Here is a 27,524-nt window from a genome sequence, read left to right as displayed (position 1 = left end):
AAAAAACAAAAAAAGCCAAATCACTGTACTGTCCAGCTTGCAAAAATGTTGCAGATGTGTGATCCTCAAGACAGAATGTTGATTTTTTGTGATTAAAATAGATCTAACCCTATAATTGTAATTTGCTGATTCAGTGCAATCTGTATGACTCAGACTAATATGCAAACTGCAAGTAACTTTTAAAGGGAGACTGAGTGGGGAACAGAAGTCATTTTGGACAGTCGGGCACTTGACTCAATTTGTGTTTTTTTTTTTGTTTTTTTTTAAAGCAATTCTAATGGTAAAACTGAAAGTGAAATGTACTCTGTTTTTAAAATAACTTGGAATTTTCATAAGAAAATTATCCAGCTGGGGATTTCCAAAAGGCGATCTAAGAATTGATAACCTTAATGACAAAGCACCATTTTGTGAGCAACAATGTGTTTGCCTATGACTTCCAATCAAAGGTTGAGGCAGAAAGATGCCTTGTTTTGTCTGCAGGGCTTGTCCATTAATCAAATTTTGTGTTTAGCAGAGTCCGTCTGGTAATGATACAGACAGGTCTTATTTAACTGTGACCGTCATTTACTGGCTGGACAGTGGGGGGTAAGTACAGGGAGGACAGTGATGAGCTATAATCCTCTGGAGACCAATTGCCTTAGCAGTGATTTCTCTGATCTGTTAAGACAACAGTAGGAGGTAATCAGATTTCCTTCAGTCACTCACTTGGGCCTCCTATGTACGGTAGCTATATCAAGCAATCACAGTAGAATATTTTTAAATCTCCTGGAGCTACATTTCCCTCCTCCCCCTCCCCGTTCTCTTTACACGCAACAATTTTATCTATATTTTTTGGCAGACTATACTGCATACCATTGTTTCAGTGAGGCAAATGGTTGGCTCTAATGAATCAATGAAGATTCCATAAAGCGACTGTCCACTTTTGTTTTTCCTTTCCTTATATACCCCTGTACCTTAACCCCTTAAGGACCAAACTTCTGGAATTAAAGGGAATCATGACATGTCACACATCATGTGTCCTTAAGGGGTTAAAGAAGGTCTCTAGTGTTGGAAATACAAACGTGCATTCCTAATGCTCATATTATCACTAAGTTAACCTATCCTCCCTTCCCTCTCCCCAGGTGATATAAAACCAAATTTGACTTCCCTTATTTCCCCCTCACATGCTAATCTTGTTGCAGTCACCCTGCCTTTGCTGGCTGAGATAATAAATTCTCATGGTTCCATCTCAGCCAAGTCAATGCATCCCAATAGGTAAATATTGGGAGGGCAGTGCACATGTGCAGCAAACGTCTCTGCGAATCAGCATCTCCTCCTAGACTTACAATGGCTCCCTGCATGGTGACATTCTAAACCGAGATGCTGAATGTTGCAGGAACCAATCCAGGAAGTCCCTCTTAGGTGACCTTAGTGTTTATAGGGCTCAGCTTGCAGGGACCGTCCTCTTGCCCTAGAATCACTACATTAAAGGGACACTATATACCCACCAGAACAACTACATTAAGCTGTAGTTCTGGTGACTAATCATTGCCTTCAGGCATTTTCATGTAAACACTGCCTTTTCAGAGAAAAGTGTTTACATTGCCCCTAGGGCATTCCTCAGATGGCCACTGGAGGGGCTTCCTGGCTCAGGGCTGTACAGTAAGAAGCCCTGCCATTCAGCGTCTCCAAGTTCTGCATGGGGATGCTGAATTTTCATCATAGAGATGCATTGATTCAATACATCTCTATAAGGAGGTGCTGATTGGCCAAAACTGCATTTGGCACCGCCCCTTGCCCATTTTAGCTAATCCAATGCTGTCCCCATGGGGGGCAAGCCACTTAAATGGCTGGTTTTGCACTCTAGGGTCAGGAATACATGGTTATGTTCCTGAGCCTATAGTGTTAATTTAAGCTTTAGTGTTTCTGGTGCTTATTGCTTACCTTTTAGTGATTTATACAGATGCTCCTCACTTACCAACCGGGTCCTGCTCTTACGACCCGGTCGTAAAACGAATTGGTCAGTAAGTGAGGTGCATGCGCACCAGGGCAGGTCTATGTTCAGGGAATGTTCCCGAACATAGATTAGATGGATTCCATGCTCTGGTGCGCTTGTCTATGAACCTAGACATATGCACCAGAGCAGGGAATCATTCTTCTAATCCAGAGGAGCCCAATAGGTAGATCTCCAGGTGTTGCAGTACTGCAACTCCCATGATGCTTTACATGTCTTTAGAATGACAAAGCAATCTGGAAGACTGCCACTAGAGGCTGGATTAACCCTGCAATGTAAACATAGAGGTTTCTCTGTAACTGCTATGTTAACATCTGAAAGGGTTAAAACCTGGGGGATCTGGCACCCAGTCCTCTTCAATGAGCTGAAGTGGTCTGGGTGACTATAGTGTCCCTTTAAATTAATCTTCCTTGTTCTGGGTCTTCATATCTGGGCGCAGCCATCTTGTTCTTCTCTGTAGATAATATTTACTGTCTGCTCTTCTGATTGATTTTACTGATGGATTGTGGGTAACTCTGGTAATCCTCAAACAGAATCTTGCTTTAAGCGGTGCTCATACATTTTTATCAGCTTGACTGCTATACAGAAGGAAAAGTAGTCACTACCCTTTTCTTTATCATTTTCATGAGTGCTTGAGCTATATAAAAGCAGATAGGATTAAGTTATTTTTTGCAACATACCTACTTTAATATGATTTATACTAAAATTGGAGCATGGGGTTTCTGTTGATGGGAAAACACCCTTTGTGCTAAATAACCATGGCACAAGATCGGCCTTCCCTTTATCCTTGTAGAGTTTAATACAAGGAGTCCAACTCAGTGACTTTTACCTGGAAAATGAGGGAGATACATTTTCCCTCTTGGCGTAATATAGAATTAGTCTTAACAAGTATAGATTTAGCTGCAGAGTTCAACTGTACTGTACTCCACTACAAAATGTTTATTTGGTTCTTTGGGGTGAGGGAGTTATTATTCAGCGCAGTACAATGGGAGGACTAAGCGACAACTATTTGTAACAAGAGGAGTTGGGACGCACCAAGACACAGGGTGTTGAGAGCCCAGCTGAAACAAGCTTACGTTCTAGAGGGAGTGGGGTAAAGTGGCACAAGAGGAAAGGGTAGGATATATTGTATGTAGGTTGCTACAGTTTTCAACGAAGGCTTTTTATTTATTGTTTTGCAGGCAAAAACAGGGACAATACCACTCCCTTCAAAAAAGCCATTTAAAAGAAGCACAGAAAATCCCTTTAGTGGTACTTTCCAATATCAATTACAGTTGTGGAATTTCCCCTCCGTTATCTTTCTAAAGGGATGACAAACTTTACATGGTTTGGCACTTGGTGTCAGATAAGGCAGTACATGCTGATCTCCCTCTTTTGAGTCCTATTGTGTTGGGAGTGGCTTATTTACATTCCCTTTCACAATCTGATGAATTCCACACTATACAGTAGTCATAGCTGCTACTACATGCAGGGGTCTTTTTTTTTATTACGGGCTGGTAAAAGTCTGCAGTAATAAATGATGCGCCGAGCATGATTGGGGAGCTGCAGTCCTACTACAATCATGCTCAGCCAATCTTACGTGAGTTACTGTCCAAATAACTTCAACCCTTCTCAACGACTTGCCCAGAGCTGCTGTTTGTGATGTTAGAGAATTGGCAGGCATAATGTCCCTTTAAGAAGTATGGTAAGAGTTTCTCTAGCAAGCACGTAATTAGGTGAAAGACTTACATCCCAATATAGCTGGTAATCACTCCTAATGCTGCTAAAGCCGTGCAGGCAGGCTGTCGCCTGCTGCAGAATGGCTCATTGCTAGTTCTGACACCCAAGCTGCAGCGATGAAACGGCGCCAGGTATAAAGGACACCCCCTGCTTTTTTTTTTTATAACTGTTATTTACAGTAGAGAGAGGCAAACGGTTACAGCAGTTCTAGGGTTGTATAATCTACTGTTATACACTTTAGGCTGCAGCAAAATAGAACCCCTCCCCCCCCCCCCCCCCCAAAAAAAAACCCCCAAAAACTGCACGGTACAGTATGTGCTTTGTCTAATATCTAGGAAATGCAGTATTGGCTACCCTTTGTTATGGGGAATCACAATGACGCCGTGCAACGTCTCTTATCTCTTATACAGTATTGCAAGTGCCTGAATGCAATGCAAAACTTTATTTTATTTTTTTTCCTCTTCTTGCTTCCCCTCCTTTCCTCCATTCACCCATTGGTTTGCTTAGTTAAACGGAATGGTGAACCGGAGACTGCGTTCCAATTTCCTCATGTTGAGGAATGCTTATTACAGGAAAATGCATTTTGACAAAGTTGCTGGGCATTGCATAGACACGTTCCAGATGTGTCAGCAAGAAGGAAGTGTTAGGAAAAATAGCAACTGCTTTGTCTATATCCGTTCTCTCCTGTAAGGATTGAGTTCCTTGCTAAATGAGTCTTAATCATTTTTTCCCAACTTTCGTATTTGCCCTTTTAAGGACATCCTCCTCCCCCCTTAAACTTCCTGCCCAAATTTTCCTCCGCCTTCTCCTCTATCTCCACTCCTCCCTTTTTTAGCTATTTTTTTTTTCTTAAACATGTGGCACAGACCAAAATTCACTTCAAAGTGGTCTATGGACATCATTTTCCTATCCTGCAAAAGATTTGTCTTGTCCCCCTCCCCTGCTCTTATGCAGAAAGTATCTTGTTTTTGGCTATAACTGGCGTTCGTTTTCTGTTTATAGAACACAGAAACTCTCCCCCACACTTTTAACCGGGGGTCCTTGAGTGTATTAAGGAAGAAGTGGGAGATTCCTGGGACTACTACTCGAATCGAAACCAAGCAAAGCGGCGCTCCTCTGCAAAGACAGAGGGTCATTAGCCCTAAAGTGGAAACGGCTACTGCTGAAGTCTTCAGCCAGGTTCGGTCCCCTGTCAAGGAACAAAGCCGGTTCCGCTACCCCAGTAGCTCGGATCTTCGTTCTCATTCCATGGAAGACAATAGTATGGAACACAATCTAGAGCATGTTAAATCTGACGTGCCAGAGCCTTCTCCTAAAATAGAAAAGTTTAATGTCCCATTGAACAGCCTGAAGATGATGTTTGAAAAGGGAGAAGCTATTAACACAAAGGTAAGTGTGTGGCCACTTGGTACAAAATGTGTAAATGTTAGGTGGCAATGTAATGTGGTGGTTAACACTGTTTAATGTATTTCATGGTTAACAAACTTTAGCTTTCTTCAAATATTTTTTTTTTTTGTCTACTTTATCGGCTCACTTGCTCATAATCAGATTGTAAGCTCTATCTGTTTGGATCTCTTTTAGGTTCACATTTAAACTTTCTCATTTATTTTTTGCAAAACCAGTCTTGCAATTCTGTGCCACTCTTTATCCTTAGAAGCATGGGTCTTGGTTCAGCAAGTTAATACAAAATGAATTTGTAAACTTTAAAAAAATTAACAAAAAATATTATTTTTTATTTTTTTTGTCTTCAGGGTGAGTTTAACACTGATGTGTGCAGACCTAAACATCTAAAACAAGGGTAATGGGGACAATGTATAAATTACAGAGCTTTCTAATCCTTCATTTCCTGAATGTTGGCACTTTTAATTTAGGACCCTTAATTATGTTAATGTCTATTTCAGTCTTTCCTGTGCAAGTTAAACATCCACTTTTTTTTAATCACAACAGTGTTGTTGGCACTTTATGACCATGAATAACTGTGATCCCTTTGTTAACAGGAAATTGTTTTCACTTGTCCTATTTTTTTGTATTGTATTTATTCCCCATTTTTCAACACTCGTTTTATTTCAGTATCCTCTCTGTGCTTGTATTGCAATCACTCTGCAATGGTTGTTACCTGTTCAATAGGTAGAGGCATTGCGTACATGTCTTGACGGAATTCTGGAGATGTTGGTGATAGGCTGAATTCCTATGAGCAGCTAGTGTGGACTTGAAAATAAGCAGACTGTTTCAAGATGTGAAATACCAGAGTTCCAAGCATGTGTTAGCGTGGACTGAAGGGAATAGATTGCTTTAACCAATGTTATACCATAGGGATGTGCCTTTATACATCTGCCACATACATGCAGCCATCCAATTGTTCATTATTTTTTTTTATTTATATATTGCTTGCTATAATGACTCCCCCAATACATCAGTATGGTGGCATTTCTTAGCAGTGATCTGATTAAGAGCAGCGTTAATGATATGCATGTTTGGTGTACTAGCTGTGCAATCTAGCTTTTAAACTGAGCCATTTGGCTGCAGACTAGTTAAACAGCTGTATAAAGAGCGGGGGGGGGAGGGGGGGTAAAAGGGCATAAAGCAAGGATGCCTGTGACAAGCCATTATGGGCCATGTCTAATTTCCACAGATAATGATTGCTTGGGTGTGCCTTTTCTTTTCCGCCTGACAGGAAATCCAATACACTGACTCCTTGTGTGTAGCTCTTTGTCCACGGACGGCCTTTTCAGTCGTGGACTGCTGTTCATGGATTCTCTCTCAAGCAAGCAATGGTTAGTTTTCAGTGCCTTAGGCTGCTGCTATATGAGGTCATAGACTGGAAGTCTCCCTTCCCCCACAATGACTGTAGCAGCCAGCCCAGGACTGATTAACTCTGGGAGAGACTGTTACTTGGTGGATAAAACATTTCTGTAACTTTTTTTTTAAATTTTATTATTATTCACAGCTGCAAAAAATGGGGAAATGGTGTCTGGTGAATCAAGCAACAGTGTTTTAATAAAACTATAACTAATGCAAAATACGTTTTTGGATTCTATGACCCTTGAGTCACATTGCTTCATACATTGAATACATCTGGTCCCTCTTATTTATTGTTTTAAATCTAATTCTATCCCGTTTTTAAAAGAATTGTCTGCCTAGTGAACAATATATGTTGTCTGAGGTTCTCCTGTAATTGGGAATGTATTCCTTGATTTTATGAAGTAACTAGGCGCAATGTTTACTGATAACACGGCTTTGACCATGAAACGTAATGTGCTATTATGAAGGCTCATTGCCCAGATTAGAAAGTTACTGTATCAGAGTTCAATAGCCATCTTTTGCAATCATCCCTCTTCTGTGTATCATTAAATTGTATAATGATCCCTGACAAAGAGCACATTATAACAAATCTTAATCCCTTAAAAATCAGTCTGGTCCAGAAGCTTATATAAAAGTATAGAAAGTCTTGTTTATTAAGTACTTGGCTTGCAATATTGTCCTGAATTATACATTTTTAGTATAGGATCTTTAAAGCCTGGCTTATGACATGTTAAGTGTATTTAAGGGGTTAATCTCCTGTGTTGTATCTTGTAAAGCTCCACACCTGGCGTTTGTCTGTCTCTCTCCTGCTGCGGCTAGTAGGGCATAAGGGCATAATAGGCTAGTAGGCTAGTAGGGCATAATGGTGAATTTAGTATAAAATAATTTAGGGTATAACCCAGGCATTATTGGTTTAAGTCCATATTAAGGGTGCAGGATGGCACAAACTAAGCCTCTAAGGTACATAGAATGAACTAAATTGCATAGTTCAATGGCCTTTGAACTAGGCTTCTGATCATTAAAGGAAAACCGTAATACCAAATGTATTATTATTGCCATTTATCTAGCGCCAGCAGATTCTGTAGCGCTTTCCAATATTAATAGAATGTTATTAAAAACATTACTGGCCCATGCCAGATGTGTAATGTATTTCAATGTTTTGTTCTAATGCCTCAGTCCAATGGTTCTCAGAGAAGCACTGGGAACAGAGGGCTCATGTATAGCTTTTGTTAGCCTCTGCAACCCCAGTGCTTTTGGTGGTCATAGAAAAGCAATGAATCCAATGCACGGCTTGTAAAAAAAAAAAAAAAAATCTATTTTGAAAGTCTTCATGAGGAAGAGCCTCTAGTGGCTTTTACCATGTCTGAAAAAAGATTGCATCTGTCCACCAAAGACAATTCAAGATGTAGTGAATTTTGGTGCTTGGAGTGTCCTCTTTAAGATGTACCATTTAATTCTACTGTATTAGACTCTGACGTCTTGGCCTAGAGAGAGCAGGAGATGCAGAAACCGTAGGTATCTAGTATTTTGCACTACTTTTAAGAAAAGGACACTGATAAAGCTCTAAACACGAGTTGCTAGAGAACTTGGATGCATCATTGAAAATCTGACACCGTTGCCCTGACATTAGCACTGTAAAAAATGGAACTGTCCCTTCTCTAAAAGGGATGGTAGATTCCAATTCACCCAGTAAGCATTTTACTGCAATGATTAAAACAGCCAAGAACTAAAAAGTGCACTTAAAGGGACACTAGTCACCTGAACAACTTTAGCTTAATGAAGCAGTTTTGGTGTATAGAACATGCCCCTGCAGCCTCACTGCTCAATCCTCTGCCATTCAGGAGTTAAATCCCTTTGTTTATGAACCCTAGTCACACCTCCCTGCATGTGACTTGCACAGCCTTCCATAAACACTTCCTGTAAAGAGAGCCCTATTTAGGCTTTCTTTATTGCAAGTTCTGTTTAATTAAGATTTTCTTATCCCCTGCTATGTTAATAGCTTGCTAGACCCTGCAAGAGCCTCCTGTATGTGATTAAAGTTCAATTTAGAGATTGAGATACAATTGTGTAAGGTAAATTACATCTGTTTGAAAGTGAAACCAGTTTTTTTTCATGCATGCTCTGTCAATCATAGCCAGGGGAGATGTGGCTATTGCTGCATAACCAGAAACAAAGTGATTTAACTCCTAAATGACAGTGAATTGAGCAGTGAAATTGCAGGGGAATGATCTATACACTAAAACTGCTTTATTTAGCTAAAGTAATTTAGGTGACTATAGTATTCCTTTAATGTGTTTTTTTAACTTTTATATCTAGGTGGGGGACATCATCTGGCATCTACAAAGAAATTCTGTATATTCTAGTAACGCTGTATGCAAACAAACAGATTCTCTCAAGGTTGTATCAATCAGGAGAAGTTATTTATTTTTGTATTTTAATTTAAAATGTTGAATACTCCTGTGGGGAAGCACTGGTTTAGGCGCTTATGCACTTCATTCCTTGGTGGCACTTTGTCATTGACAATGTGGAGGTAACATGCAGAGATTAATCCAGCGATTGTAAAAGCAATAACCGAGAGGAGGGAATGGAATTTTTAATGTCCTTATCCTATTACATCACCAGAAATGTCTACAGTACTAAATTGAATAAATAGTTGTTAAACCATATAGGATCTGGCCCAAATGCTGATAATTTAGATAAACTGAAGTTGTATTACCTAGAATTGTAATCTGAAAGGGACCTTTTTAAGATTTATTTTATTTTTTGTTTAAAACTGACATTTATGTCCAATTCAAAATCCCAACTGAATTTCCCAGGATGTATATTTATAGCACAGTGGGAAAATGACTATTTATAATGGATAATGGTTTTCATATATACTAGTCCTTGTTAAATCAGTCTTCCCAAGTGTATCCGGTTTCATCTAACCATTTAGCGGTTTGAAAGATTCCAAATGTTGTATTTAGCTTGGTTTACAAACCAAAATCTTACCTTATCCCTTTTTCTTTTCTTCTTAAATAGCCTCAAAGAGAACCTGGTAAAATTAACTTGGGTCGAATAATATCTGAAAACTGCCACTCTGAGGACAATGATGCTGAAAGTAAGTATTTAATCCATTACATGTGTTGCATTCTACTGTCTAACAATATTTTCTATCCAGACAATGTTTTAACAAACTGGCATGGGTTGCTATTGCACTGTGGTGCTAGTCCTCTTAAACAGTCGGTTAAGCTGCATAGAAGCAAGGGGTGTCTTCATTTTTATTTTATTTTTGGTATGTGTTGTAGCTGCACTTTCTTTTGTTGCTGTAAAACCTAGGCCAAAACAGATCGGTCTGCAGTTTTTTCTTTTCTTTTACTTGTGTTGCCAAGTAAGGGATTGTCACTTTTCTAGTTTGAGTTCCTAGTACCAGTAACGTCCACCAAAAATGTTTGGTAGGGAAACCTGCAGGTTGCATTTTACCGTGTGATATCAAAATCTTTCCATAGATTTTCCTTCTAGGGGAGATATAAAGCCTATTAAATAGAATAACTGGAAGCCAGGCAGTGTATTATAGGAATGGCATCTATTCAGTGGGAAATCATATCCTGCAGCAGAGGGAGTGATAAGGGTAGGAAAAATAACTCAAGTTTTTAAAGGCTCTCACTATAGGGTCAGGAACACAAACATGTATTCCTGACCCTGTAGTGAACACACCATTTAGGAGCTTGCCCCCTCAGAATAGGTAAAACACCTTATTTTCAGCTCTCCATGGGTTTACTGGCCCCGCCCCCTTGGTGACATCCCATTGGCTAAAATTTGCAAGGGGGTGGGGCCAAATGCTGTTTTGGCCAATCAGCACCTCCTCAGAGATGCATTGATTCAATGCATATCTGAGGAAAATTTGGCAGTTTGCTGAACGGCAGTGCAGCACTGAGCCAGGAAGCCTCTCCTGTGGCCATCTAACGAATAGCCACTTGGAGGTGTTTGCATTTCCATGCAAACACTGCCCTTTTCTCTGAAAAGGCAGTGTTTGCATGAAAATGCCTGAAGGGAGCTATTCTACTCACCAGAACAACTACATTAAAGGACCACTCTAGTGCCAGGAAAGCATACTCGTTTTCCTGGCACTAGAGTGCCCTGAGGGTGCCCCCACCCTCAGGGACCCCCTCCCACCCGGCTCTGGAAAGGGGAAAAGGACTAAAACTTACCTTTTTCCAGCGCTGGGCGGGGAGCTCTCCGCCTCCGTTCCTCCCCGTCGGCTGAATGCGCACGCGCGGCAAGAGCTGCGCGCGCATTCAGCCGGTCGCATAGGAAAGCATTCATAATGCTTTCCTATGGACGCTTGCGTGCTCTCACTGATTTTTCACAGTGAGAATCACGCAAGCGCCTCTAGCGGCTGTCAGTGAGACAGCCACTAGAGGAAAAAGGGGAAGGCTTAACTAATTGATAAACATAGCAGTTTCTCTGAAACTGCTATGTTTATAAAAAAAAATTAGTTAACCCTAGCTGGACCTGGCACCCATACCACTTCATTAAGCTGAAGTGGTCTGGGTGCCTAGAGTGGTCCTTTAAGCTGTAGTTCTTCTGGTGACTATAGTGTCCCTCTAATGTTTAAATGCCTGTTTATAGATCTACTTGCCTAAAAGGACCCGGAGATCGTCTGCCTTCTTGTAACTATATTATGAAAGGGTTTACTAGTCCTTTTCATTGGTTGTTTGCGAACGTTGGGTTTGATAAATGGTGAAATCTAGGTTTTAATAAGGAATGTTTGATTAATTTCTACGCTGCTCAGTATAAACAAGCCGTTTTGTCTTCAATCCTGTACCAACATTAAAATTTCATTCTTTAAAATATTAACTTCATAACCTGGTTTTACTGGTCTAGATAAGGGTATGGAATTTTCAACCATAGTCTTACCTCCCACATTGAATTTGTTTTAAAAGAGCACGCTTGCCTACATTCCAACATTCCATCCCTGTACACTATAGTCATGCGTTAGATTACTGCTGGTAACGTGGAGTCATGTGACATCATGGCTCTGCTCTGTAGCATGTGGTATACTGAATCAAACTTTATCTTCCTTAAGATACTTTCCTGCCAACTTTAAATCTGCCCAAAGCCTAGCTCATCGTTGGGATATTAGAGACCGAATAATAAAGGGACTGACCAAATACAAAAATGTAACTATTTGGTATATACCCCCAATAAAAAGGCATGCTTTTAATTAATGCGATTTCTCTAGTCTGCTGCCTTTGCATGCCCTCTGCTTCCAGCCCCACCCAGACTTTCTGTGGCTGACCAATCAGACTTCTCAATGCAGCTCAATGAGAAGTCTTTGCAAGGCAGGTGCTCTGGGCAATTGCTTGTTAAGTTTGGCTCCACTGAGCTAAACAAACCAGGAAATAACAGGACTGGTTGTCTGACAGCTAGGGGGTGTAACCAGGTAAATTTATAAAGGTGTCCATTTATATTGAAATCTGTGCTTTTTGTAAAATGGATGGGGGGAAAGACCCTGCAAACACCTAAAGCAGTGTGAAGTGTTCCTTTGAGTGAATATGCCAAAGATATCCTGTTAATCCTAATCTGTAGTATTCCATAGGACATTGTTCAAGTTTACAAAACAACTTTTGACATTGTTCTAGAATCAGCATTGTAGTGTTTTGTCACTCTTTTTGTGTCCTCTGAAAATTGGACTGAATAATTTTGCTTATTTTGTTTTTAGGTCCTTCATCCTATGCTTCTCCTGACACTAGTCCAAGTAAGCTCACCACTCAGAAAAGTCTTGAGATCGCACATGTTCTGGAGACTACTTCATTGAAGGACAGAATGGCCAAATACCAGGCAGCTGTCACCAAGCCTGCTTCTCCTTCGGTATGCCCATTTTTCTTTTTTTTTTTTTTTTTTTTTTTTCTTTTAACCCATGTCTGTTTTCATGTTCTCTTTGTTGATGGGTTTTTATGAAGGGTATGGCCCTTTCCAAACCTGAAAAGGGACTTCTGCTAGATGAAATGGTTAACTGTCTGCAGCATAAAGTTTCCCTTAAAGATGTCCACTTGGGAAGCATTGCACTCAGTAGTCAGTTCTATATAAAAAAAGTGTGTGTGTGTGTGTGTATTTTGTTTGTTCTCACACCCCTCACCACTTTAGCAAACTACATATGGTGAAATCTTGTATTGACTTGTTTAGAATACCAGCTGGCACTTGTACATTTACTCTGGGATTGGAGGTGATCAAATGGAGATGTTTAGTGTAGGTGTGTGTATAGATAAAACCTTTTTAATTTCTACCCAAAACTGTAACATCAACGTATCAATATGTGGCTAGGAAGGAACATTAAGAATGTTGACTTTAAAGTGATTTTCATGATTAAAGGAACGCTAGTGACAGGAATACAAACATGTATTCTTAACCCCCCCTGGACCCAGTGTAACTTATGTAAAAGAGGAGTTCACTCATCATTTAAAAAAACAAAACAAAAAGCAACTTTTTTGTGTGTGTGTGCTGCGTCTGGACGGCCTCTATGGCTGAGATCATCAAAATTGGCTATTGTCAAAATGCTGCGCTGATCAATCGGCATCTCAGAAGTCATTGAATCAATGCATCTCTATGGGCAATGTTCAGCGCCTCAATGCAGAGTGTGCAGGTTACACCTCTAGTAGCCATCTGAGTGACTGATACCAGAGGTTTTACTAGTCACTAATGCAAACCCTGCCTTTTTCTCAAACTTCTGGGCTTGGCTTAACCCCCTAGCACATTACCATTGAGTGGGTTTACACTGGTGGTGTTGGGTCAGTGTTTAAGAATCTCTGACCTTGTAGACCGAATGTCTTTGAACATATTCAGCGGTTTTGCCAATTGCAATCCCTGAGTTTTTTTTTAGTTTTTAGTCTGAACTTTTCTGGCATTTTTGTTATAGCAAAGGTAAAGGCGAAACTAAAAAAAAGTGTCTATAACGGAATGCTGCTAAGCATGTGGGTAATTCTCAGCTGGTGAAAAGGCACAGTGCATGGGTAATCTTATCAATGTGACACGTATGTTGGCACTCTATCTGTTCTGACATACATGCAAATATCCTCTTGTCTTTGATAAGATTAGAGAATCTCTGTGGCTTTTCTACTGTTAAATGTGCTAAGCCTCCTTTCACATCACTATCCGTGCAAGATAAAACTTACCTTTTAATGTTCGAGTATTGTCCTCCGTGTTGGTATGAATGAGGATACATTTCTAGGAAGGCCTGTTGCAATTTCGTACATAGAGCAAATTACAGCAACCTATAGTTATGTAGTTATATGGTTTATTCCCATTTTATTTACATTCTTGTGTAGCAAGACCTTGTGTCTGCTTTTAGTCCAGACAAAAGTGTGGGTTACCTGATGAGCAATGGCGTGAAGCAATTCCAGGAATCTAAAAAAAAAAAAAAAACTACAGCTGATATTGTTTCACATATTTTTTGTTCTCTCCAACTATAGTATGTTCATTGAATAGGGCAAGAGGGTTTCCTGTCTCCCTCCTTCCTGTTTTTATACAGATTAATTTTTTACATTTTTTTTTTTTTTTTTAGTATTCAGTAAAGTTATATACACCATCGTGCTGTGACCAAACTCTCATTTTGCTGGTAAAATGTGAAATATGGAAACATATAATGTGATGGCAAATGAACCATTCGATTCATCTAGTCTGTCCAATTTTCTAAATACTCTCATTAGACCCTGGCTATAGCCTTATGCTTATCCCACACATGTTTAAACTCCTTCACTGTGTTCTCCTCTACCACTTCAGCTGGAAGGCTATTCCACGCATCCACTACCCTCTTAGTAAAGGAAATATTCCTGATATTATTTTTAGGATGTCCTCTTGTGGCTTTTTTTTTGTGTGTGTTTTTTTGTTTTGTAGCTGCAGATTTTTTTTACACACAGTACCGTATTCCCTTCAGTTTTTAATGATTTCAGTGAAACTGCGTACTTGAATCATTAAAAATAAAACCGTGACTGCTGAACAATATTGAGCTTTAAAACATATTAACCCTGATTCAGGTGCATTATCTGTATTCTAATTTCCCATTTGTTGAGCCTCTTTCGAGGGACATAAAGCTTGGGCAAGTTAATCCGCAGGCTTGATCCGATTATGAGGTGATGGTCTTGCAACAGGATGTGATTCAGCAGGATACATGTCTTCAGAATACATTCAACTCCTATTTTCTATACTGCATTCCCAAGTGATGACTTAAGAGGTCGAGAAACTAGTTCATCTAGTTTGTCGTGAATGCCAAAACGCTTTCCCTCCCCTTTTCTTCATGTAATATATATTAAATAGAGCACAAAGAAGTCAATCACACTGTTTCAGTTTTTCCCATCTTGGGGGGGGGGGGACCCCAGAAGATTTACATACCGAAGCCAATCATTAACATGCACATAGCTGCAACAAATCTGGCCATCAGTGTTTATCTTTTATCTTGGTTAAAGGGATACAATAAGCAAAAAATATTTTGGTTGTTTTTCTAGTCAAACTCACTGTAGATAAGTCACTCTGAATGTGTACATGCTATCTTGGTATTCTCTTGGTATAACTTTTTAGCAATGATGGTGGGGTTAAAATCTGAAGACCTGGGCTCCTAGCCAGGCTTTAAGTCATTACATAGTGTACTCACCAGGGGTGAAATTCTATTTGCCTGCGCTACATGGCAATTTGTGAGCCCAGACACAAGGTTACGATTCTTTAAGACTGTTTTTTTTTTTTTTTTTTTTTTTTTAAATGTAACAATTGTGTGCCTTTGGCACTGTATGGCAACTATCCCCCTCTCAAAATTCTTTATTTTGGGTTATATTACATGAAGAAAAATCTCTGCTCTAAACAAATGCTGCAAGTGGCCTTACTGGTGGAAATATATTTAATGCTTTTTAGCTGAACGGTATGCTTTAAGGGTATTAAAATACAGGATCTCTTACGATTTGAGAACCTAGGAATGCCACAAGCCTTTGCCAGTCCATCTGCTTTGATTATTGCTTGGAAAAAATTCAGCAGATTTATAGTTTGTAACAGCTGAATGTCTGATATATGAATAGTAGATGTATTTTATTGGGGGGATGGGGAGGTCAAATGTAATGAGCATCAAGTTGCCATAACTGACTTTAAATGTTAGACACAAACAATAACCATTATACCATTTCTGCTCAGTGAATAAACCTTAACGTTGTCAGCTTTTAAAAGTTTAATTGCTTTTATGCAACACAATATAGTCTGTTTTTTTTTTTTTGGTTTTTTTTGTTTGTTTTTTTTTAACACCTATAAAACTGATGCATCTCCCAATAAAAAAATACCCTAGCTACGTAAAGGTTCACACAATAACGTGTCTGGTCTTCTATTCCAGCTGCTTAATATCAAGACGTAATGTAATGATTGTCAATCATTTAGGACACCGATTAGAACATGGATCGTGAAATGCATATTTTCTGAACTAACCTAAACCATTTATCAAATTTTTCTAGAATGATGTGAAAAGTATTTGGAATGACGTCAAAAGTCAAAACTCTGAGCAAAAAGAAAATCTTCCTCCCAACTCTTCAACGGAGCATGAGAAGGTAAGAAACAAATAACCGGAAAAAATTAATAATACTTTAATGTGCTGTACTACTTGCTTCGATTTGAAGTACTAAATTTCTCTCTCTGCATATTCTACAGAGACCTCACAGTGAGAACACCTCCAGGAATGTTTCTGAAAGAAATGGCAAGTTTTCGCTGATCTTTTTAGTTTTCTGAAATATTGTGTTCTTGTTTAAAATGTACAAATTTAATTGATATTTAGAAGTTTAACCCCTTAAGGACCAAACTTCTGAAATAAAAGGGAATCATGACATGTCACGCATGTCATGTGTCCTTAAGGGGTTAAGATAGGAAAGTGTTTTTCTATACTGAAACTGCACAAAATTATGGTTGGGGAAACACTCTAATTTAAACTGTGGGCAGAAATTTGTATTTTATTTTTTTACTTGTACCCAGTCTATATATGGGATGCACAGGGTATCTGAGACAATCTTCATGATCCACTAACTGGGCTTCTCACAGTGAGTGAGATGGGAAAACCTCTTGACTGTCGAGGTGTTGTGATGGGGTGTGTGTGTGTATTTAAAAAAACATTTTTTTTAATAGAATGTGGCATGCCATTAACCCCTAAAGCATGTAAGCAAATGTTTAGAAGACTGGAATGTCTCTTTAATGGGTATTACTGGTTTTCTTTACTTTAACATACTACATGTTTGGCACCTTTTTCTACTAAAACAAAACTACTAAAAACTCACTGTGAGTGGGTTATCTGATATGTATTTCTGAACCTCTAGCTCTTCCATAAGATAATGTAGTCCCTACTTTGTTTAATGGCATGTTTGGGTTGTTATTAAAATGAAATTCCAGTGCTGTCTTAATCGGTACTTAATAAAGAATATATCTTTAGAAAAGTGATCAATTGGCTTTAACCCTGCCTCATCCTACTCCCCCTGCTCCACTATAAAATAGTGATGCTTATCTGTCTCTCCCAGATGGTTTGTCCAATTAGACAGTTTTTTGTCAGGAAGCACAGCAAAGGTTTCTGTGATTTCTAGCTCAGAAAATCGCTTACTGAACTAAAACCTTTTAAAACCCCACTTTAACTTCTTAAATTGTTGCACAAGAGGGCTTTATGGGCAAACACTCAAAGTCCCATAGAAAAGACTAGGGGCAACCTGGTCATTTTCTGTAAAGCTCAGGAAACTGCTGTAAACACAGGGACTTTATTTCCATTTTATTCAATGTTCAAGATATTGATGGGTTTTAAGTCTTTAACACAAATGTTTGTGCTTGAACAGGTCACGAAGAGGATACACAGAGGCCAAGCACTTCTCCAGGATATAGTCCCCGAGCTTTGAACCAGTTGGAGAGCTCACCACCCAAAGCCGTGAAGGTACGTACCCTGAACTACCACTTATATTGTATGGTACCAAGAACTATAATTCATACAACGCAGAAGATCACTGAATATTCTGGTGCAACAATTACTTTTATGGTATTGACATTCCTTGTGTCATAAGGCTTTTCAAACCTTTTGGATCGTGGCATTAAAAGGAACAGTTCATTCATACACCCTGCCCTCCCCCCACCTTCCTTCCCCAAAACTAAAGACTAAACTCTGATTCATTTTACTGTGTATGGTTTGAGGTCTGAGCAGCATTTCACATCTTGTGAAGTCTCCAGTTCAGTCAGTCTACAGGGATATACATCCATGTGACCCTGGGAAGGGCAAGTGTAGGATTACATCTGCAACTAGAGTACTCTATTACAAAAAGGTGGAACGTCTAGAAACTGACCTTTCTGAAATGCGATGTGGGGGAGGTGTTTTTTGCCAATACTTCTACCCATGGGTGGTTCCTTCCTCATCTAGGAGTGGACAGGCAATTCTTACATATTTAAATACAGCAATCTGCCTTCCAGAAATCCTTCCCAGGTATGGGGAGTTTAAGGGCAAGGGGTGCTTATTCCAACCAGGAAGAGAAAATCCTATGTCAAGGAAAAGGAGTTTATGGCAAGTACAACTGGATTTTTTTATTTTTTTTTATTTTTTTTCCTTTTCCTTCCTAATTGGTTTTCCATCACACATGGGATTTAAAAAAAAAAACAAAAAACCACGCCACTTATGGCAGGGTCAAAACTTCTGTAATTCTTAAACCACCGCCTGTAATACACTGCATCCAACAGCTGTTTTCTGAGGCCAACATGTCAAGATGATAAAGTAAAAAAAAGATTTTGGAGAAGCACACAACTTCATAGTCCAGGAGGTAGCCACAGCTTTGATAGAATGAGCTATAATCCCAAAAGGAGGTGACAAGGAGACTTGATCCATAGCTAATGTATTTTTTTTTTTTTTTTTGGACAGTGGGGTAGGAAGTTCTGTGAAACATGGCTAATGAGAAGAACTGGATCTCTGCACAATTTTGTCAATTTACATTCAGACACTAAGATATTCTGTTATGATCTGAAGAATTGTTGGAAACACCACTTCCTCCTTCACATTAATGCAGCGCTGAGCTCTTTTTCTAGCGCAGGGGTGCCCAAAAAATTAATCCCCATTAGGTTTTAAAAGTACAGCTTCCATGATGCTTTGTCATTCTAAAGGCATGCAAAGCGGCATGGGAGTTTTAGTTCTACAACATCTGGGGGATCTACCTATTGTGCACCCCTGTTCTAGAGTCCACTTTGTAATGCCAGTGTCATTATGGTATTTGTGCTACTTTTTCTGGGGGAAGTTTCCTGGTTTCTCCGGAAATGGGATTCCAGTGTACAAATCTGGGGTAGAGGGTACAGGTTTGATCTTCTGTGCAGAATGGGGGAAGGCTGGGAGAAGCAATGTCTGCGGTGACCACTTCCTAGCACAGGTGATAACTGCAATAGGCTGTTGTGGGTTTTTAATTTTGTAAACTTTTTTTATTTTTTTTAGGTTCAGTGACAATTGTGTGCTGTAAAATTTTACTGGGTCTTATTTTTTTTCATCTCTCTTCCAGCTTCTGTTTCCTGCTCTCCTGGTACCCTCTATTTGTTCCTGCTTTCTTCTTTCCTTCTAGTCTGACCTCAGCAACCATTCAGGGCCTTCGAGCTGCCGTACAGCCGCTCTGTATGTGACTAGACCCTTTTCAGACCCTTCTAAAAGAGCATGCTTTTTGTTTATTTGCATCGTGCTTCTTTAAGCACAGAAAAATAGTGCACAAAGACCAGATTGCACTTTTCTTTCTGATATTAAAGATACAAATGGCTCACCCTAAAAAGCAGTAAGCACCTTGCACAAATGCACGCTGCTCATAAAGTAGGTGCTTTGCTAATGCATTCTATGTACTTTTATGGGGCAGAATACATTAATCCTCATAAGTTGCCATCCATACACTTTCAGCCTGTGACCCTGGCTTTGCACATTGAGTTTGTTGACCTGTATATTTTGTTAATGGCTGGCTGTAATTCATACTCGCCAGATTTATGCTGTATGTAGAATTCATACGCCATACTTTTGTAGAATTACAGCTTTTTATTACGTAGTCAACTCTGAGATTTTTATTTTTGTAGGTTGGAGTTTTGAAAAGGACCATACTGTAGCGTTGGCGCATGTATAAAGGAGATTTGTTCTCTGAAAAAGGGGTGCAGTCTCATGTTGCATCTACCATGTGTGTTGCGGTTTGGGGTTCTGTTAAAGGGACATTTATTTTTTCCCTCCTCCTTATCTGGAACACTTTCCAGAGGGGACTAAATGTAACTGGGCTATGCATGTACCTCCTGATCATGTATTTTTATTAAACCCCCCCCCCCCCCAAAAGCATTTCAACATATGTGTGTATATATTTTTTTTTCTTTTCCATTTGCTCTCAACTTTCATTGACCTTTTATTTTCTGCATGTATAATTTACATTGCTTTCCCAGTCAGCGTGAATTGGGTTGCATGTATACACTTGTGCAACATACAGAATAGTATCCATACCTGCTGATGGAAGCATATGTGTTGTATAAGGGCACTGCTTTGTATTGTAACACCTTAACCAAACATTCACTGAATGTACTGTGATGAGAAGCACTTTTATTTGTTTTTCACTGTATCTCTTTTATTTGGGACAGAAGTTTCAGCTGCCTGCGAGAGAAACTTGCTTTGGATGTCAGAAAACGGTATACCCGATGGAACGCTTCCTTGCAAATCAGCAGGTCTATCACCACAGCTGCTTCCGCTGTACCCACTGTTCCACCAAACTTAGGTATGTAATGTTTTTAGTCTAGTGAAAGGTGTGCTCAAAGAAAAAAGCGCACTACCTTGCATATGAGTTGGTTCTTTGGGTTAAATGCTTATTCATGTTTATCAAGTGCCATGGTTGTACGATACTTAAAGGGATCCTATAGTGCCAGGAAAACTCGTTTTCCTGGCACTATAGGGTTATTGAGTGTCCCTCGCAACCCCCCTTCAGCCACTTGCCTGAATCCAGCGCCGATGTCCCTCTGTGCTGGGTCAGGCTCCGCCCACTCTCCTCCCCCACCAACGGCAGCCAGCGGGGGAGACCTAATACGCATGCAATGGCCTCGCACGCATTAGACCTCCCCATAGGAATGCATTATTCAAGGCTTTCCTGTGGGGAAAATCTGATGCTGAAGGTCTGAGGACCTCCAGCGTCAGATAACAGGCCAAAAGTCTGTTTATATTGTGGCTGTCTGCTAGACAGCCACTGGAGGCAGACTTAGAAGTGCAATGCAAACATTGCTGTTCTCTGGAACTGCAATGTTTTACATTACAGCACTAAGTGCAAAAGTGTCAGGGTCACAGCTCCCAGATTAATTCAATTAACTGAAGTGGTCTGGGTGCCTAGTGTCCCTTTAAATTGCATTGTCGAACCCAGGCAATGACTAAATCGGGAATGCAAGCTTACCACCTAGATCAGTTGAGCTGTGTGGCATCTCGGATATCATGATCTTCAGCTGTCCTTAACACTACACAGGCATCTGGGTAACACAGATTTAGCTCTAACTGACTTGTATTACGTATCAAAGTATACACAATCCATTTAGCTGGTAGGTAGACTGGTAAAATACCAGTGTAGTGTGTATCACCATGTGCAAATCCTCCTGAGTTAGTGTAACAAGGCCTTTTTGGCCTTTAAGTGCATCCATAAACATTATTATATTAAATTGTATTATTCTTCTGATACCCTATATGTATACATAACTCAACATTAATAAGCAGGGCTGAGGAGGACTTGCACAAAAGAGGCAAGCCCGAAAACAGTCATAATAGAGGTTTTAATATGAAGCAAAGAATTGATTGATGAAATTGTAAAACCCAAAGAATTTTGTTACAACTTTGAGTCCCTAATTGGGTATACAGTAGACCAGAGCAATCAATTAAGACATGGGATTTGAGATACCTGGATCTATATGCTGTATATATGAATGAGTACTCACTCATCCGTATGATATTGAGCGGGTCCCCACTAACCTTCTATAGTTGACTCACAACAACTTCTAGCAGCATTACTTAGTAAAGGATTTATTTCATTCATCTTGATCACCACTATTCCCTTCCCGATAGCAAGTGTTTGATAATTGGAGCTCGCTATTTTGGTTCTCCCCATGTATCCCTTCACTTACACTTTTCTCTCAACACAAATCTCCTTACTCTAAGCGAGGTATATCTAGATCGGACGCTTTTGGGTCACTCCTATTACTTGGATGTCCATACATCAGGGTGCTTATTTGTAACTGTATGCATAGGATACCGTTAAATTCTTACCACATCTCCCTGACAAAACATCCAATCCAACCAGTGGTTAGATCGGCTACTTTTTAGCAACATTGTATCAGGTAGCATCAAACCTGTTACAATAAGCTACAGTGTATGGTCCTATTTTAACTTGGCCACGTTTGTACTTTATTCTTTTTTTGCACTTTGCAAATCACATATCCTTTTTCTTTATTTTTGTCTTGTAACATAATTTCTTCTGGGTTTTACAATTTCAGGCAATACTTTGCTTTATATTAAAACCTCTATCATGGTATTAAGACTGTTTTCGGGCGTGCCTCTTTTGTGTAAGTCCTCCTCAGCCCTTTTTTATTATCCTTTACATTGGGTTATGCCTACAACCCAATACAACTTCGGTGAGGAGTACGTCCCTCCTCTACTGACACTGTATATTCCAAAACTCAACATTACAATATGTGGAAGAAAAAAAAAAAACAAGTTTTATTTTTTGGTTATTTTTTTTTTTTGTTTTACAGGTTTTATTTTTGCATTGAATATTTGTTTATTTTTTATATTTAAGAAAAAAAAATCCCTTTAATGTCCTGGACTGTCAAAGTTCCCAATATGTCTAGGACAGGGGTAGGCAACATTCGGCATTCCAGATGTTGACTAAATCTCCCATAATGCTGGCAAAGCTTCAAGGGAGATGTAGATCACATCTGGAGTGCTAAAGGTTGCCAAGTCCTGGTCTAGGATTTCAATCACCCCCTATCCCCTGTGATTCAGGAAAGTGTTTTTATTTATTTTAAACATGGTTTTTCAGCTACAGAGACTTAAAGGGACACTATAGTCACCTGAACAACTTTAGCTTAATGAAGCAGTTTTGGTGTATTGAACATGCCCCTGCAGCCTCACTGCTCAATCCTCTGCCATTTAGGAGTTAAATCCCTTTGTTTATGAACCCTAGTCACACCTCCCTGCATGTGACTTGCACAGCCTTCCATAAACACTTCCTGTAAAGAGAGCCCTTTTTAGGCTTTCTTTATTGCAAGTTCTGTTTAATTAAGATTTTCTTATCCCCTGCTATGTTAATAGCTTGCTAGACCCTGCAAGAGCCTCCTGTATGTGATTAAAGTTCAATTTAGAGATTGAGATACAATTGTGTAAGGTAAATTACATCTGGTTGAAAGTGAAAGCAGATTTTTTTTTTTTCATGCAGGCTCTGTCAATCATAGCCAGGGGAGGTGTGGCTAGGGCTGCATAAACAGAAACAAAGTGATTTAACTCCTAAATGACAGTGAATTGAGCAGTGAAATTGCAGGGGAATGATCTATACACTAAAACTGCTTTATTTAGCTAAAGTAATTTAGGTGACTATAGTGTTCCTTTAAGAACAATAGATACAGCTCATCAGTCAGTGTGGGGCCATTGTGGTCCTAGGTATCAAGTGATTCCTTGTCTCCCTGGTACCAGCAAATGTCTAGCCCTGCTGATACTTTTAAGATTTGATGTAATGACATGCTTGGACATTAAAGCCATGAAATGTCATACTGCTCATAATGTGTAGCTTTTTGTTTAAATAAGTGTGGTTATTGTATTTGTGTAAGGCTGGCTGCACCAACAAGATGTAATTGTGAACCATCATCCCAATTGTAGGTCTAGAATTACTTTTTACTGACTTGTTTAATCTCTGAAGCCAACTGCCAGACATTCACTATCTACAAACACTCTTACTTGCTTAAAGGGACTCTCCAGTGCCAGGAAAACAAACCGTTTTCCTGGCACTGCAGGTCCCCTCTCCCTCCCACCCACCCATCCAATGTTGCTGAAGGGCTTAAAACCCCTCGGCGCTTGTTCAGGCTCCTCCCCGGGGGAGACCTAATGCACATGCGCGGCAATGCTTTCCTTTGGGGATTTCAGTGACGCTGGAGGTCCTCACATAGCTAAACACGGAAGTGCCCTCTAGTGGCTGTCTAGTAGACCGCCACTAGAGGAGGTGTTAACCCTGCAAGGTAAATATTGCAGTTTATGATAACTGCAATAATTACATTTGCAGGGTTAAAGGTAGTGGGCAGAAGTGGTCTGGGTGCCTGGAGTGTCCCTTTAAATGAGACAAAACTGTCTCCGGAAGGAGTCCAGACTCTTCAAAGGCATTCAGACTGAGTCTAGAACTTTACGATGGCATTTCCAGGTCCATTTGGCACTTGGGGGTTCTTGTCATTTTTTCAATTACCAAATCTAGTCTAGGCTATTCTCAGATCTTAAAACTAGCAATTAAGAGAAAATATATAAAAAAAAAAAAAAAATTGGTAAGAGGTAAGTTTGTTTGGTTTTTTTTTTTGTTTTGTTTTGTTTTTTTGTCTTTTTTAATGTACAGGTGTAGTTTAACAATTTGAGGCAAATTACTAAGTCTCATGGTTCTGATCCTTTTTTTGAGAGAGAATAAATGTGTATATGGAGATTTGCCACAAGAAATACATAAAATTGTGCTGCCTACCATTCAGTTAATTTTCAGTCTGTTTACCACTTGAATAGCTCTTAGTTTGTCAAGGCAAAAAACTGTACAAAATAAAATGGTTGCTACGCATAACGTGCGTGTTGACTGACTTAATTTAGCACAGTGAATGCCATCCTGCAAGATATAATGGTTCTAGTGGAGAAACCATAATTTGGCTTTGAGGAACTTGTTTTAAATCGTCTGCTGACCTTCGCACATGGAGAGGTGTGGTGTTTTAGGATAATTAAACAAATTTATGACCTAAATGTTGGGGGATTGTCTTGCAGAATCCTAGAGGTTTATTAATCTAGTTTCAATATTGTTTTAACAGCCTTGGGAACTATGCCTCTTTGAATGGAACGGTGTATTGCAAGCCTCACTTCAATCAGCTTTTTAAATCCAAAGGAAACTATGAAGAAGGGTTTGGACTCAAACCACACAAAGAACTCTGGGTGAGTAAAACTGAAACCAGTGAGAATGAAGAGAACGCTGTCCACCCTGTTACCACTGAAGACCCCAGCAGCCCTGTTGTAGAAGATGCTCCCATTGCTAAAGTTGGTGATTTGGCAGCATCCATGGAAGCAAAAAGGGATAGTCTTGCACAAGAGCGTGAAAAGCAAGTGGAGACAAAAAAGCTGAAAATTGCCTGGCCTCCTCCTTCTGAATCTAGCAGTTCTGGAGGCCTGTTAGAAGAAAATATTAAAGTGTTTAGACCAAAATGGCCACCCAGTGATGAAAAAGAAACCCTGAAATCAGAGTCTCATGAAGATCTTGATCTGTCAAAGCTTAGGAGAACCTCTTCCCTTAGAGAACGTAGCCGTCCATTTACACTAAGTGTGGCAAAACCAGTGGTGAATGAAAAAGAAGCTGAGAGTTTGTTAAAGCCAACCACTGGCTTGAAAAAAACAAATTCATTTAAACTCAGGGACAGGTGGATTACGGAGCCAAAAGAGGAGAAACCAGCATTAGAAGAAAGCTCTAGAGGTTCTGAAGAAGCTCCTGCACCAAATAATCCTAGCTCTTTGGAGAACAGTGATGTTTCTGAAGTGGAGGCTGCCGAACAGCAGCACTCACAAGATGAATCCCCCCAGTCTAAACAATCAAGCCAGGAAGATCTTGTAACACGCGACGAGACCACGCAGGAGAACCGGAAATCCCAAGATATAGGCTACTGGGAGGGAGAAGATGCTGAAGAACTTTCTGTGGAGGAACAAATCAAGAGGAATCGGTACTATGATGATGACGACGAAGAAGACGATGACTAGTTCATAGCTTATATTTTATTCTTACCAGGGCTCTGCCTTAATTTGTTGTAAAGGTTATCCCTTGCTCTTTAATGTAAAGTTGGTCTCTTTTTAAAGCCATAGTCCCTGCATTTTTTTGTTTGTTTTTTAAACATAGGCAAACAAATTTTCAGTTGCTAAAATAGCCTTTTTTGAAAGACTTAAACAAATGCTAAGCGTAGAACCTAAAGATTTCACCACAAATGATCTTGTGCTGCCTTTTTGGTTTTTCTATTGCCTTTTTATTTTTTATTTTTTTTTTTTTTAACACTTTCCTTGTGAAGGGTTGATTTGGAATTTTGGATAAACTTTCTATAGGCTTAAGCCCTGGCACTGTGTGCAGGTGTGTTCTGATTTTGAGATGGCATGATGTGTATTGGTAACACTATCCGGTCTGTCTCCTGTTCTGCTAGAAGTTCCATCACCTCGGAAGCTTTGTTGTAATGTCCTCTGCACCCTTTACTGCTAGGTTTTAATACTGATTGTTTTACCTTTTAAAAAGCCTAGGTTGTCAGGACTGCCCATTATTGCACATATTGCGGTCCACTGTGACTTTATAGGTTTGAATGTATCCTTCCGAGAAAGCACATACACCTAATTCCCTGTTATATAACCATAGCCATAATTTTTTTTATTTTAGTTAATACTTTACAACATTAATTTCAACCAGCTTATTAGAAATTAGCAATATTTTAACTTCAACGTTATTCTTTGCCCACATAGATTTGTGATTAACATGAGTTTTTCAACAGGGATGAGGGGGAAAGGTGGCTGTTAGTATATTTTAAATCAAGTGTTAAGTGGAAAAATTACCAGAAAAGTGGCAATTTCAGTGCATTCTGTTCTGGTAGGTATCAGGCCAACAACCCTCATTGGGTCAACAAGTGCAATGTGCTGTTCCTTGCTTGCAGTTTTGGAATTTGTACAGTAATAGATTTATATATAATTTTAAGAAAATAACTGGAACTAAGCATACCAGGCTGAGACGTTTTTGTTTGTATGTGACAATTTTGCACTGGAAGAGTTTAAAAATATAAATGTTTCCCAAGAGTAGTCCAGCTCTGCCCTCCAGCTATCGTATGACTAAAATATCCGTCATCCTATGCCACTGACTTGGTGACTTGATGTTGGTTGTTCTCAAACAGTAACTGCAGGACAGAGATTGGCTACCCCATAAACTATGCAATATTTAAAGTGACAGGATGATTTCTTGAGCATTCAGTTTGCTGCTTTAATGCGTCTCGTTCCAGACATTCCTTTGATTTTTATACTGGATGCTTTACTAAAGGTGAAGCTATTCTAGCCAAACAATATTTTTATTGTTGAACAAACGCAATAACTTGTGAACATACAATTTCCATTTTTTTAGATAATTATTTCATTTCAAAGAACACTAATTGGCACAGATGAGCAGTAGGTACATTTGAATTTTCATGGTTTTTATTAGGATTATTTTTTTTTGTTCAAATATTTTACACATTGGAAGTTTTTGAAAGATGTAAAGGAGCTTTTATGTGAGATGCAGAGTTCTGACTTGCTGTATTTGCGATATTAAGCTGGTACTGTATTTTATAAAGGTGTAATATATTTTGCTTTTCAACCAATCTTACAATAAATAAATTTTTATTCATTATGGGTTTTTGTGTATTTATGTAGTAAATGGCCAATGCTCTTATAGTCCACGAACATTTTCCCAACGTGACCACTCTTTCCTAAAACAAACTTTTATTTAAAACGTCAGGGTTGAAAAAAAGTATACTGTAACAATAAGAACCTAGAACTAGTGTTTATATAAAATAAAGTGGATGCAGCCTATTTTGGGATTATTCAATAAACCGTGACTTGTGGGGAAAAAATTGATAAGAAAAATGCAAACTGACATTTTGGAGTAAAATGTCCAAGCAGAAATAATTCTCAACCTGACCTTTCACTTTGGGTTACAGTTTCAAACAAATTTGGAGCTGATGAACATCCGGTCTACAGAGCTGGTGTATGTAAGAAGTGGGTCCTCAAAAACAC

At 39.3% G+C, this 27,524-nt stretch overlaps 1 protein-coding gene across 3 annotated transcripts in view; it reads left to right on the top strand.

Moving 5' to 3' along the window:
• The window catches only part of LIMA1 (LIM domain and actin binding 1), a 63,333-nt gene extending 36,198 nt beyond the window's left edge, over nucleotides 1-27,135 (top strand). Inside the window, exons 1-9 of one of the 3 annotated variants that reach the window (XM_063428617.1) lie at nucleotides 3,794-3,843; nucleotides 4,715-5,101; nucleotides 9,536-9,614; nucleotides 12,219-12,367; nucleotides 15,982-16,074; nucleotides 16,175-16,220; nucleotides 17,335-17,429; nucleotides 20,120-20,253; nucleotides 24,554-27,135. In XM_063428617.1, coding sequence (XP_063284687.1) covers nucleotides 3,829-3,843; nucleotides 4,715-5,101; nucleotides 9,536-9,614; nucleotides 12,219-12,367; nucleotides 15,982-16,074; nucleotides 16,175-16,220; nucleotides 17,335-17,429; nucleotides 20,120-20,253; nucleotides 24,554-25,487 — 1,932 coding nt within the window. In that variant the 5' untranslated portion in view covers nucleotides 3,794-3,828 and the 3' untranslated portion in view covers nucleotides 25,488-27,135. Of the gene's footprint in view, nucleotides 1-3,793; nucleotides 3,844-4,714; nucleotides 5,102-9,535; nucleotides 9,615-12,218; nucleotides 12,368-15,981; nucleotides 16,075-16,174; nucleotides 16,221-17,334; nucleotides 17,430-20,119; nucleotides 20,254-24,553 lie in introns of those variants that run through there. The other 2 variants (XM_063428609.1, XM_063428626.1) reach the window with 2 other exon arrangements.
• Nucleotides 27,136-27,524: the final 389 nt, after the last annotated feature.

This window comes from Pelobates fuscus, chromosome 1 (genome assembly GCF_036172605.1).
Source record: "Pelobates fuscus isolate aPelFus1 chromosome 1, aPelFus1.pri, whole genome shotgun sequence".
Lineage (NCBI taxonomy): Eukaryota > Metazoa > Chordata > Amphibia > Anura > Pelobatidae > Pelobates > Pelobates fuscus.
Note: the sequence above shows the minus strand (reverse complement) of the source record. Positions and strands in the feature narration are given on the sequence as shown.